The sequence below is a fragment of the Ammospiza caudacuta genome, chromosome Z, assembly GCF_027887145.1.
Source record: "Ammospiza caudacuta isolate bAmmCau1 chromosome Z, bAmmCau1.pri, whole genome shotgun sequence".
Classification (NCBI taxonomy): Eukaryota; Metazoa; Chordata; class Aves; order Passeriformes; family Passerellidae; genus Ammospiza; species Ammospiza caudacuta.
Window position 1 is genome coordinate 309,690 of NC_080632.1, and position 14,290 is coordinate 323,979.

Below are 14,290 nucleotides of genomic sequence, written 5' to 3' on the forward strand. Positions count from 1 at the left end.
TCATCTTATTTCAATACCCCTGGCATAGGCAGGGACTCATTTTAGTGGATTAATTCCTTCCTTCTGCTTGTCCAATAGCTGCACTTTGGGAGTGAGTCCTCCTAAAACAGAAATGCCTTATATTTTCTGGCTTCACTAGAATTTTCCATTATTCCCAAAGATCAAACTCCAGTACTGTAATGAGGATTGTAGATCTCACTCCTCTCAGAAGTTGCATTCCAGCTGCTCCTAGCAAAAAACCCAAGATTCCTCTTTCGAAGTTGGAGTGTACTTAGGCAGAAAGCAAAACATGAAGATTTTCAAAAGAAGTTTATGCCCCTCTCTTGGTCAATTCAGAGAACTTCTTTGGTGCAGCTCTCTCTGCAGCAGGTTTCAACTTCATACAGTTCTTCCACTTCTTCCAAATCATAAGTAATTCTGGGGGGATTCCTTGGCTATCTAAATTTCATTAGTTACCCAAATTCCATCTGCCTGTCTCCAGAGTCACATTTATCTACACTCTGTGTCATGAATACCTGTGTTACTATGTGTTTGCCAGGTTACTGGTTTCTGTGTGAGCACAGGATATGTGAAAATACCAAAAATTTTATCCAGAAATCAATCTGAGAACAGATATTCTGTTTAGTTCAAGCTTAAAGAAGTGGGAAAGCACCAGCACAGGCCTAGGAATTATTTGCTATTAGCAGCAAGCAGTTATCTTCTTAGCTGGTGACCTACATAGTGTTGAATCTGGTCACATCATGTTATGCCTCATTATGGCCCTGATCTAAACTTTATTGGAGTCAATAGAAATATTCCTCTTGGCTTCAATGAGTATTCGATTGGACCCATGTGAGAAACTGAAAGTACAAAAGAATCCATTTCTGTTGTGGGCAGAAATCCAGCATGGATAATTCCTTTCTTTATTCTGAGAAAATTAACGCACTGTCTCTCCCATTGAGCCAATGCAGCTGCATATCCTTCACCCTGCATTTTTCACCTGTAGATGCATTAATCCCAGTCTCACAGCCTTCACAAGCACACTGGTCCACTGGCCCTGGGCCTGCCCCCTGCCTGCTCCAATGGGGCTTTCCTGCACTTGTCCAGCCCCACAGACCTGAGGGCCGCAGGTCCCCCTGACTGCCCTGGGTCTCCAAGAACATCTCCTGTCTTTGTCAGTGCTTTGACTGGAGAACTGCCTGAGTCAACAGTTCACAAAACAGATGGCACAGCCTTGGCAGTCCGGGACAATTTCCCAAAGGTTCCTTCTGGCTGGAACCACAGGAAGCCATTGGAGGATAATCCTCCCCACACAGTCACACAGAGGGGTTTGCTGAGGACAGCCACTGCTTCCCGTTCCTCCAGGTCTTCATGGACAATAAGCACTGGAAAATTTGCCACTCAGTGTTGCAACTCTCTGCACAGGATGAGTGCCAGTTGCAGATAAAGTCTGACCATGAACAATGGGGGTTGCCTGCAGTAGAGGCCAGGCTGAAGTGTGTGGTCTGACACAGGTATAGGTGCAGAGCACAACCCCGGGCCAGGCAGACGGGGAAAAGCCACTCCTGGTTTGGTTTGTTCCAAGGGAATCTGGGGTGTTGGCACAACCAACAGCCCTCCCTGCGGGCACTGCAGAGCCAGCGCACTGCGGAGCACAGGGCCCATGCACACACACAGAGCACAGAGCACAGAGCACAGAGCACAGAGCACAGAGTGGGAGCTGCTGTGAAGGCTCGCCTTTCCCAGGGTCTAACAATTACAAGGTCTGGCATCACAAGCTGGCAGGCACTGTTCCTGCAGAGGCATGAGACACACAGAGCTGGCACACAGCAGCCGTGTACAGAGTGGCAGTGCAACCCTGGTGTTGCAAACATACCACTATGTGCCTTTCCATACCTGTGCCCAGAAATAAGTGAAATCACTCTTCTGTGAGCATTTGCAGCCTGTGCAATGTAATAATGGCCTGTTTGCAGAAAATTAGCACAAAAGGGCATAAACATAAGAGAAAGTCCTTCATTCTTATGAATTCCCTTAACAGAAGCATTCATTTTTATAGCAGGGCTCTGTTAGGGGAGGTGGGCCAGAGTGCTTCTCAGTACTGGCTTTATGTCACGGTTCCTCCCCACGACACATAGACATGAAAGGACTTGGTGCTGTTTGCACAGACACCCCTCAGCCCCTGGCTCCCTCTGCCATCAAAACTGCATGTTTTTCATGTCCCGCACAGGCAGGGAACACACCTGTGCTGCATAGCACACGTGTACCTGTGCCCAGCTGCACCACCGGCAGGGCAAGGCAAGGAACGGCTGATGCCTTACTGCTGCCCCTTGATGCACAACCTCTGACAGTCTAATGGTAGGAGCACACGGTGGGATCCCTGCCTCACCCAGCACACACAACCACCACTGTCTCTCTCAAAGCACTGTCTGATGCTTTATTTCCCTGTCACTGTCCAGTGGTTGCCTTCTCTCCCAACACAGTATGAGCCCTTCCCCAAATACAACTATCCATTCATCATCAGTCTCTCTCTAGATACCACAGTCTACAGCAGATGTGAAAGTTAATATGACTGTTTTCAACAGTACAGCATAGATTCGCAGATTCACAGAATATTCTGAGTTGGAAGGGACCCACAAGGATAATTGACTCCAACTCTTAAGGAATTGAGCCCACAGTCTTGGTGTTATTAGCATCATAGACTCGCCGTGTCATAAGATGATAAATAACTCAAGAGCCCCCATTTTATTCAGGTTAACTGAGGGAAACATCAAGATGGGGAATTGAAGGAAGTGGATTGGAAGAACTCAAAGCAGAGGGTTACACACTGCTGAGCAATTACTCCCACACAGCCCATCAGCCCCTCTACCTACATAAAGGGCAATGGGCCCAAAAAAGGCAAGGACAAATTTTGTGCAGAAAATGCACCGGGAAGGCTTTGGGCAGCACCTGGGAGCCAAGCCTGATGAGGTTGCAAATACTGTGCTGTGCAGGAGGGACTTCTCTCTCCCTCACCATTGCCAAGGGCCTGCCACCAGCACGCACGTGAGGAGCCACAAAACAGGAAGGAAAAGGGATCTACAGGGTGTATAGAGTAACAGTTATTCCAATAAAATACCTGGGCTCCTCCCCAAGTTAATAGTACTGGTGCATCAGTAAGTTTTGTGCCAAAGCAAAATTAGTGGTGTTCAGCTGGCTGCTGCTGGATCACATCTCTAATAAAATGGGTAAAGTGGGTCAGCAGCTCATACCAGTCTTCTTCCCACATCCTGTCTCCATGGGAAGGAGTATCTTTTCTGTACTTTCCTCTACAGAAAGAGCCTAAAGCTCCATACATCCACCACTGATTTAGCTCCTAAAACACCACTTTGGGGTCCAGCAGCATTTTAGACAGACAAATGTCACCGGCAGATCTTGCTTTACTACAGCGTCTAATCCAGGGACAACTCTGGTTTTCCAAGGCATGTCATTAATATCCTCAGTATTTGATTTCTCATTGATTTCTTTGGCCTTACTAATTGATGCAGACAGCTTCTGCACTTTGGCTGAGCATCATACCAGCTTTGCTTGACTCACCAAGGAGGTGAGACAAGGCTGTTTCTGCAAGAACTGGGGCTCACACAGCATCTCTGTGAACCACAGCAAGTCATACAGATCACATCTGGTCATGCTGAATGTTACCCTTCACATACCATCAAAAAGCAGAAACTGACCCCAAATAGCCACAAGACCTTAACCATGGTCCAGCCTTCGAAAAGCAAAGACCATACTCCAAGAAATATGAAAACAAACAACTAAAGATTTCTTTTGTAATTACATGTAAAAATGCCCGGCAACATGGTTCTACAAAGCACATTTTGGATCTCATAATGTCAGATTTCTCAGCATCTTACTTGATGAGCATGCAAGGAGTATCCTGTTCATCATATTAATATCAGCATATCTCCTATTTTAATAATCTGGCTGCTTTGAGCCATTCTAGTCACAACTCCTTATGTGGCCCTGGGAGATCATTTCTCCATCAAGAGCAAATACAAATATCCCATATTTGATAATTAGGATAGCACTTCAGCAATATCCTTATTCACAGAATCACAGAATCACAAAAATTCTAGGTTGGAAGAGACCTTTAAGATCATCAAGTCCAACCCATGTTCTAACACCCCAACTAGATCATGGCACCAAGTGCCACATCCAGTCCTTTTTTAAACTCTTCAAGGGATGGTGACTCTACCACCTCCCTGGGTAGATGATTCCAGTATTTGACCACTCTTTCTGTAAAATACTTCCTCCTTAATTCTAGCTTGCATCTCCCTTGGCGCAGCTTGAGACTGTGTCCTCTTATTCTGTCTGTTGTTGCCCGGAGAAAGAAACCGACCCCCAGCTCACCACAGCCACCCTTCAGGAAGTTGAAGAGAGTGATAAGGTCACCCCTGAGTCTCCTTTTCTCCAGGCTGAACAACCCCAACTCCCTCAGTCGTTCCTCATACGCCTTGTGCTCCAAGCCCCTCACCAGCCTTGTTGCTCTCCTTTGGACACGCTCAAGCATCTCAACATCCCTCCTAAGGTGAGGGGCCCAGAACTGGACGCAATACTCCAGGTGAGGCCTCACTGAGTACAGGGGAAGAATGACCTCCCTGCTCCTGCTGGCCACACCGTTCCTGATACTGGCCAGGATGCCATTGGCCTTCTTGGCCACCTGGGCACACTGCTGGCTCCTGTTCAGCTGACTGTCAGCCAGCACCCCCAGGTCCCTTTCCACCTGAGCACTGTCCAGCCACACCGTCCCCAGCTTATATCGTTGCAGGGGGTTATTGTGGCTAAAGTGCAGGACTCGGCACTTGGACTTATTGAAATTCATCCCATTAGATTCTGCCCATCCATCCAACCGTTCCAAGTCCCTCTGCAGAGCCCTACGTCCCTCTAACAGATCAACACACGTTGCCAGTTTAGTGTCATCTGCAAATTTGCTGATAAAAGACTCTAAACCCTCATCCATGTCATCAATAAAAATATTAAACAGAACTGGCCCCAGCACAGACCCCTGAGGGACACCACTGGTGACTGGTCCCCAGCTGGATGTAGCACCATTCACCAGCACTCTCTGGGCCCAGCCATGCAGCCAGTTCTGAACCCAGCAAAGAGTATTCCTGTCCAAGCCACGGCCTGCGAGTTTGTCTAGGAGTATGCTGTGGGAGACAGTGTCAAAGTCTCCCTTTGAAATCCAAGTAAACAACATCTACAGCCTTCCCTGCATCCACTAGGCGGGTTACCTGGTCATAAAAGGTGAGCAGGTTGGTCAAACATGACCTACCCCTCCTAAATCCATGCTGACTGGGTCTGATACCCTGGCCATCCTGCAAATTTTGCGTGATGGCGCATAATATAAACTGTTCCATTATTTTGCCAGGTACTGAGGTCAGGCTGACTGGTCTATAATTACCAGGATCCTCCTTTGCACCTTTTTTGTGAATGGGTATCACATTGGCCAGCTTCCAGTCATCTGGAACCTCACCAGTGAGCCATGACTGTTGGTAAATGATGGAGAGTGGCTTTGCAAACTCGTTTGCCAGCTCTCTCATTACCCTGGGGTGGATCCCGTCTGGTCCCATAGATTTATGAATATCCAAGCATTTCAATAGTTCTATGACAGCCTCCTCTTGGATAATGTGGGGACCATTCTGCTCCCTGACACCATCAACCAGCCCAGGCGGGCAGGTGTCTTGAGGGCAAGTCATCTTCCCACTAAAAACTGAGGCAAAATAGGCATTAAGCACTTCTGCCTTTTCCTCATCTGCAGATACTAAGTTCCCTCTTTTGTCCAATAAAGAACAAAGGCTGGTCTTACCTTTCTTTCTACCATTAATGTATTTGTAAAAACAGTTTTTATTATCCTTTACAGAAGTCGCCATTCTAAGTTCAAACTGAGCTTTGGCCTCCGTAATTTTTTTTCTGCATGCTCTAGCAGCCTTCTTGAATACTTCCTTAGAGACCTGACCCTTCTTCCAATGCTGATACATCCTCTTTTTATTCTTAAGTTCCTCCAAAACCTCCTTGCCCAGCCAGGCTGGACGTTTACCCCGTTGACTGATCTTTCGGCACGCAGGGATGGTCGGTTCCTGCGCCCTCAAGATCCCTGTTTTGAAGTATGCCCACCCTTCCTGAACTCCTTTGTTTTTAAGGGCTGCTTCCCAAGGGATGCTCTGAATAAGTCTCCTAAACAGGCCAAAGTCTGCCCTCCGCAAGTCCAATGCAAGAGTTTTACTGGTGCTCTTCCTGACTTCACCAAATATTGAGAACCCTATTATTTCGTGATCACTCTGCCCCAAGTGACCTCCAACCACCACATCTCCCACCAGCCCATCTCTATTTGCAAATAGCAGATCTAACATAGTCCCTCCCCTGGTGGGTTCACCCACCAGCTGCAACAAAAAGTTGTCCTCCATACATTCTAAGAATTTCCTGGACTGCCTCTTTATTGCTGTATTAAGTTCCCAGCAGATGTCTGGTAGGTTGAAGTCACCCACAAGAACAAGGGCTGATGATCTTGAGACATTACCTAGCTGCTTATAGAATAAGTCATCTACTTCTTCTTCCTGGTCGGGTCGACGATAACAGACTGCCAGTATGGTGTCAGCCTTGTTGGCCTTCCCCTTAATTCTTACCCATAGACATTCAACTCTATCTTCCTTTGTTTCAATTTCGATGGCATCAAAAGTTTGCTTAATATAAAGGGCCACCCCTCCTCCTCTTCTTCCTTTCCTATCTCTTCTGAAGAGCTTGTATCCATCCAGTGCAGTACTCCAGTTATGTGAGTCATCCCACCACGTTTCCGTGATGGCAACTACATCATAGCTCTGCAGTTGCACCATGGCCTCCAGCTCTTCTTGTTTATTGCCCAAACTGCGTGCATTGGTATACATGCACCTCAGCTGGGCTACTAAGTTCACCCCTATCTTAGCCTTGCAATTCTTGGGCCTGTTTCCAGATAACTCAGCTGGTTCCCCTTCCCCCTTCAAACCTAGTTTAAAGCTCTCTCAATGAGGTCTGCCAGTTCGTAAGCTAAAAACCTTTTGCCCTTAACAGAGAGGTGTACCCCATTTGGTTCCAGCAGAGAAGATGCTGTAAAAGTTTCCCCATGATCAAAGAATCCAAAATTTTGCCGATGACACCAACCCTTAATCCACTTGTTGATGAAATTTATTCAAATCTCCCATTCTTCCTATAAAACCAGTAAAAGTTTATGTCTGAATAAATGTTCACTCACTGCTGGACGGTCTCCCATGAGCTGCAGCTGGCCATGACTACGAGGCTCCAGAGCAGAAAAACAAATCAAAAGCCCCCTCCCATCGCCGCTGCCTTTGCTGTTCTGGCCCCTGGAGTTTTGCAGGAACAGATCTAACAAGGCACAGCTGCCAGGTGCCCCGTGCTGGGAAGGCCCTGGGCACGGAGCCTGCCCTGGCCAGCATCCCTGGGTTCGGATGGGATAACCACCATCTAGTGGCACGGGAAGGCCACTTCACCTTCCCGACACAGCCACGGCCCGAGCTCCAAGGCATCAGCAACTCCTACTCTACCACAGCACTTGCAGCATAGGTAAATCATTTTTAAAAAAGTATGCGCATTCCTTAACTGAAGCCACAATGGCAGTAGGCAGCCATGAGAGCGTCTCCAATGGCCCTCAAATGTATAGACTCTTCCAAGGGGAATCAGTGTTAGAAAAGTCCATCCACCTTGCTAAAAAGCATGTTTGATATTAAGAACACTGAAGATTAATGGCTGAATACATCATTAAGTAGCAAGCTAGACCAATATCGGTGTTGAGAGCAATATATTAATTTCTACCTCCTTCTCAGAGCTAAATTAAATACTGCCACCTAAGAAGAAGAACACAGAGAGACATAGCTAATCAGTTTTTTCATGTGCTTCTATACTATGCCTGCAAAAATTGAATTTTTCCAAAATATTAGTGCCAAGTCCTCCTCAAACACACTCTAGATCCATAGGTGCAATTAATTTATCTTCACATACTAATCGGATGCTGCAGCAAATGGCCAGTTACATGTCTAATAAGCCACTTCTGGATACAAAAATTTGATTTGTGTCCACAGTCATGCTCACTGTGTACCAAAATTAGGCACTGAGTTTTGCAAGTATTCTCTTTGTTACCTGCACTGCCTGCTCTTGATCTAATAAAAAACATCAGAAGCTGTGGTGCTCTTTAGAGATTCTTTTGATGCCACTGGTCCAGATCCGGTGTCATTTCATAGCCAAACACTTGCTGATGATTGCACAGTGAGTGTTTACCTTAATTTTCTAATAGGTTTTAGTTGCTAACATGGGCTTGGCTGAAATGAACTTGACAAGACATGTCTCCATATTTGTCAACTGAAACTGAAACGCCTTTGGTCATGTACACCAAACAGATCTCTGGAAAGCAGATCAGGAAAACATGAAATATTTGCACTGGTACCTGCTCTGGTTTGATGGGCTCAGTTGTTGTGAAAATGTCAGAATAATGTTGCCTCTCAAAGACACGATCCAACACTTCTAGCTGCTGCTGGGTGAAAAGGTCTCCTCGCATCTGCTTCCGAAGAAAATCTCTGCTTGGTAGAGAATGGCCGTTTGGTACTGGAGATTCCTGAATACCTTTCAAAGAGGAGAGAGAAGAGGAAAAATGAGTAGTCTCATGATGTGACCTACAGCCTACAGCAGAGTGTCTTATTTTATCCCTTGAACAGATGTAGGTACCAATACGGTGAAGTCATGAAGACTTTTTGAGAGGTTACAGTTTGCTGGAAAATACACTGTACAGTCTTGCATTACAGGCAACCTTTAACCCATCAACAGCTTCACACAATATTTAAAGGCAGCATGCAGGATAACAATCCCATTTTTCCTGCTTCACGTTTCCTGTACCACCTGGGAAGCCATCCGGCTCATGGTCTGCGTGTAAGAGAACACAGAGGATGAGTGGATGGCCTGATGCTGACAGCCATGGTCAGCTTGCAGAATGCTCTGTGCAGTCAGCACCCACACTCTCTGTCCCCCTCCTGTGCCACCTGCACGTCCTGAGCAGCTCCATCCACGCTGAGCCCTGAGCCCTGAGCTCTGAGCCCTGAGCCCTGAGCTCTGAGCCCTGAGCTCTGAGCCCTGAGCCCTGAGCTCTGAGCCCTGAGCCCTGAGCCCTGAGCTCTGAGCCCTGAGCCCTGAGCCCTGAGCCCTGAGCCCTGAGCCCTGAGCTCTGAGCCCTGAGCTCTGAGCCCTGAGCTCTGAGCCCTGAGCCCTGAGCCCTGAGCTCTGAGCCCTGAGCCCTGAGCTCTGAGCCCTGAGCCCTGAGCCCTGAGCTCTGAGCCCTGAGCTCTGAGCCCTGAGCCCTGAGCTCTGAGCCCTGAGCCCTGAGCTCTGAGCCCTGAGCCCTGAGCTCTGAGCCCTGAGCCCTGAGCCCTGAGCCCTGAGCCCTGAGCCCTGAGCCCTGAGCCCTGAGCCCTGAGCTCTGAGCCCTGAGCTCTGAGCCCTGAGCCCTGAGCTCTGAGCCCTGAGCCCTGAGCTCTGAGCCCTGAGCCCTGAGCCCTGAGCCCTGAGCCCTGAGCCCTGAGCCCTGAGCCCTGAGCCCTGAGCTCTGAGCCCTGAGCTCTGAGCCCTGAGCCCTGAGCCCTGAGCTCTGAGCCCTGAGCCCTGAGCCCTGAGCTCTGAGCCCTGAGCCCTGAGCCCTGAGCCCTGAGCCCTGAGCCCTGAGCCCTGAGCTCTGAGCCCTGAGCTCTGAGCTCTGAGCCCTGAGCCCTGAGCCCTGAGCCCTGAGCTCTGAGCCCTGAGCTCTGAGCCCTGAGCCCTGAGCCCTGAGCCCTGAGCCCTGAGCCCTGAGCCCTGAGCCCTGAGCTCTGAGCCCTGAGCCCTGAGCCCTGAGCTCTGAGCCCTGAGCCCTGAGCCCTGAGCCCTGAGCCCTGAGCTCTGAGCCCTGAGCCCTGAGCCCTGAGCTCTGAGCCCTGAGCCCTGAGCCCTGAGCCCTGAGCCCTGAGCCCTGAGCCCTGAGCTCTGAGCCCTGAGCTCTGAGCTCTGAGCCCTGAGCCCTGAGCCCTGAGCCCTGAGCCCTGAGCCCTGAGCCCTGAGCCCTGAGCTCTGAGCCCTGAGCTCTGAGCCCTGAGCCCTGAGCTCTGAGCCCTGAGCCCTGAGCCCTGAGCTCTGAGCCCTGAGCCCTGAGCCCTGAGCTCTGAGCCCTGAGCTCTGAGCTCTGAGCCCTGAGCCCTGAGCCCTGAGCCCTGAGCCCTGAGCTCTGAGCCCTGAGCCCTGAGCTCTGAGCCCTGGCTCTGGCATGGACTCTCTGTGCAGCTCTGTCAGCAGCACCAGCCTGTGCTGTGCTGTGCTGTGCTGTGCTGTGCTGTGCTGTGCTGTGCTAAGGTGGGGAACCCCTGGGCTGAGTCCCCACTGCAGCATCCTCAGCCAGCCCAAGATGCACTCCCGACCCTCCAATTCACTTTGTGTTTCTCCGGCTTAGTGGCAGGACTCAAACCTGGGCTCCAAAGCACATTTTCCTCCTTCTCCCCTTTGGCAGAGGTTTTTAGCAGGAGTCACAAGTGACTGACCATGGCTGAAAAGCCATGAGACAAGTTCAGAAAATGTTTGATTGGCAGTCTGAAAAGGATCTTGCATGGACTTGTTCCAATTTGCTTTTTGCAGATTCACAGTGGTTTCCTACTTTCTCTTCACCTGTCAGTGCTGGAAATACGTATTTTATGCACAGAAAACTGAGATCTGCAGTATTCCCAGGACTCCAGGAGGTGGAACTCCAAGAACAACAGTAAATATCAGATTTCTTCTCCAGATGGCAACATTGAACTAGACAGAGGGAGAAAATGTTTTAAAAATAGCATCTAGCTGCCAGAGTAGTTCTGAGGAGCAGAATTTAAATGCATCCTTAACAGCAAGATTTTCATGAGTGCTGCAGCTGCTTACAGTCCAAGAAGTCTGCAGAGGAATAACATCACCAAGACCTCCTCTGGCAGATTCTGCATCAAGTTTTTTGGTTGCAAGTAGAGAGGAGATCTGAGAGAGGCGATCTGCACAAAAACAGCTCATTGCTGTAGACATCAGTTGTGACCACAAGCACGTGCTGGCCGCCAGGAATACAAGGGATGCTTGGTGGACAAGATTTTTTACAAAGGACTATTGATTTAAGATCATCCTTCAGCAGAGATGGATTTTGCAGAAAATGCTGTCTATCCAGAAAACGAGGCTTCTTTAAGGCAGAGTCCTTGGACTGGGGAACCAACACAGGGAAATAGCTTTCAACCTCAGTTGCTAATGCTGAATTTAAGCCAAACTCTCCTTATACTGAACAGACATTTGATGTTAGCGGTTAATGCTGGAAACTCCCTTCTCAATTTGAGCTCAGCAATTTCAAAGACAACAACATTATATATACCCTTCCTGGAGAAAGTAATGCAATTTTATCAAGGGTAGATTATGGCTTCTGTGAAGTGGAAGGATCAGTTTACTCCACACAGGAAGGGAAACAAAAACCTGAAGCTGTGGTCTGAGTAGGATGTCCAAGTGTGAAAAGGTACAGAGGGATACAAGAAAGCAGTGTATTTTTCCTTTCTTTTTTTTTTTTTTTTTTTTTTTTTTTTTTACTATTCTAAATCAAATAGTATCTAATAGACCCTGTGCTGAGTTTAGTCAACCGTGGCTTATGGAATTAAAAATCTGTTTGGTAGGTATATGGTATCACAGGGCCAGGGAGACCCTGTCTCTCGAGCATGGAAATGCTTGATGCTCGCTTTAAATTTCAAGTTAAACTGATATTCACAATTTGGCATCAAAGTTAAAGCCTTATGCAGATTTGGGATAAAGGGGATGGCAAAAGGGAGTGAAATGATACAAGACGGTCATGACCTGAAAACTGTTCTTGGAGATGCCAGTACAGTCTGTGCACTGATTGTGCATCCAAAGAAGTTCAATGAGATCCCCTCGTGTTTGAAGGTGGAGCAGTAGTCCCACCTTTCACCAGCAGCCCTTTCATTATGCACATGTTCGGGAGTGAGCACCTTGGAGAAGAGGAGGCCGATGAAGGAAATGCTGGGCAGCAGGCCCAGGCAGAGAGAGGCCCGGGGCCGGTGCTGGGAAGGGTCTCCCACCCCAGAGTGTGAATCCAGGAGTAAAGGCAGCATCGTGCGCCTGTGCCATCACTCCCATGCGTCTGTCCCAGCGTCTGTCCCCTCGTCCGGGGGCACTGGGGCAGGGATGGCCCTCAGGCACTGCCCCCAAAGCACGAGGAAGAGGAGCGTATTTCAAAGCAAAGAAAGGATGAAGGCAGAGGGGCTCCGGAGGGGTTTGGTCTCAAAGTCAGCACTGGTGTGCTGCTGGAAGCACAACATCTGCTGCAGCCACAACGGGCTGCCAGCTCACACCACTTGCACATCCCTGCTTGCCAACACCTCCACTCAGTGTCGCGAGGACAAGAGACGGGATCAGAGCAGCCAGGCTGCCCTGGGATGAGGAACAGTGCACGCAGCACTGCTGCCAGGGAGGGAGGGCAGGGGCTGCCCCAAAGGAGCCCCCCAGCCCCCTCACTGCGGCTAGCACTGCTCTCTGCTCCCCGCGAGCACAGGAAAAGCTTCTGCCTTCGCACTGTGGGAATTTGCACCAAGTTCAGACTAATTTCCACCAAGTTCTGGATTCCATTGTAGAACTAAAGGACTTCCTGTACATGGCATATAACACACAGGAGTTCGTGAAGGTCTTCAGGATGTGTTTGGCTGTTTGACATTATATAAATAATACCATTAACATTATACATTGTTTAACTAGAATATCTTTGATAATTAAAGTACTGTTGGAAGGCTTGAAACAATTTTAATTATAAGTAGGCTCCAGGGAGCGATAAAAACATTTTTCATATAATCAGGGCATCCACATAGAGTTGCATTCACATATTTTATTGACAATAGCAGTACGTGTATACCTACCCATTCTGCAAAACAGTTACTGATCAGCATTTTCCAGGTCTGCACAGCACCCTCCCCGGTTCCCAACTCACTGACAGGCATTTTCTTGGCAGGGAAAACGCAATCCTTTCCCACTCTGAAGTGCACGGACACCTTCTGTTCACACCTTGCCCAGAAAAACTGACCTGTGGTTTCACAACCAAAGGCAGACATGCCGCTATAGAAACTGGACTGCCTTGGACATAATTTAGGTATTAAACACAAGCAAAGATTTTCTGTGGCTACTCAAAGTCTGAACAAGCCACCAGAAGTCTGGGAAGAGTTAGTCACAGAAGACATCTGCCTCTGAGGAGAGATACCATCCACAGTCCTGCTGACAAAAGTCTGCCCAGGCGATGTGAAAATCACCCTGAAAAGATGGACTCACTGCATGGTTTGGGTTGGAAAGGACCTTACATTCCATCCATTTCCAGGCAGCTGCCACGGGCAGGGACACCTTCCACAACTCAGGCTGCCTAAAGTCCCGTCTGACCTGTCCTTGGACACTTCACCTAAACCATCTTTGTTAATTAAGAGCAAATTATTTTCCAAGGACCTAAGCAAATAGCAAGATCAGTCTAAAGGATTTGATAAATTGAGATACCATTTTTCTAATTCATTTCTGTGGTTAGATACTCGTCCATGACACGCCTTCTGAGACAGCAGGAGAATATTTGAAATTGCTAAATACAAGGAAATCGGAATTTTAGCAACCCTCACCAGACAATTCACTTGATTTAAAATACTATTTCTAAGACTACAAAAGACACTATCTTCACAAAATACTAAAGCATATTTAAAAGCCTTAAAGCTTAGTATGAAAACAAGGCAAAATATAGAAAGACCAGCAAAAAGCTCTGAAATATAGAAATGGTTCAGCTTCACCTTTTTTTATACTGATAAGGACGTCATCACAATTTCAGATAGTGATAGAACAAGGGGGAATGGTTTTAACCTGAAAAAAGAGAGTTTATATTAGATGTTGGGAAGAAATCCTTCCCTGGCAGGGTGGGCAGGCCCTGGCACAGCTGGGGCTGCCCCTGCGTCGCTGGCACTGCCCGAGGCCAGGCTGGGCGCTGGGACAGTGGGACGTGTCCCTGCCATGGCAGGGTATGGAACAAGGTGGTCCTAAAGGCCCACTTCGACACAAAGTGCTTTATGATTCTATGAATCTGTTTAAATACTGTGTTATAGTTTGGGACAGACCTTGCCCTGGTGCAGTTCCACTTGAGAGTGTCAGCAAGGTGACTGTAGCTGAGAAACAGATGCCAACCACAAACCCAGCTGGACTAGTATTTCCAATGCTATTAATAATAAAGGTGTGCCATGAG

At 48.3% G+C, this 14,290-nt stretch overlaps 1 protein-coding gene across 2 annotated transcripts in view; it reads right to left on the reverse strand.

Annotated features, from left to right (window-relative positions):
- PAX5 (paired box 5) overlaps positions 1–14,290 on the reverse strand; it is a 148,396-nt gene that overhangs the window by 89,692 nt on the left and 44,414 nt on the right. For both annotated transcript variants that reach the window (XM_058823652.1, XM_058823650.1), the window contains exon 6: positions 8,450–8,625. In XM_058823652.1, the coding sequence (XP_058679635.1) occupies positions 8,450–8,625 (176 nt within the window). The remainder of the gene's footprint in view (positions 1–8,449; positions 8,626–14,290) is intronic.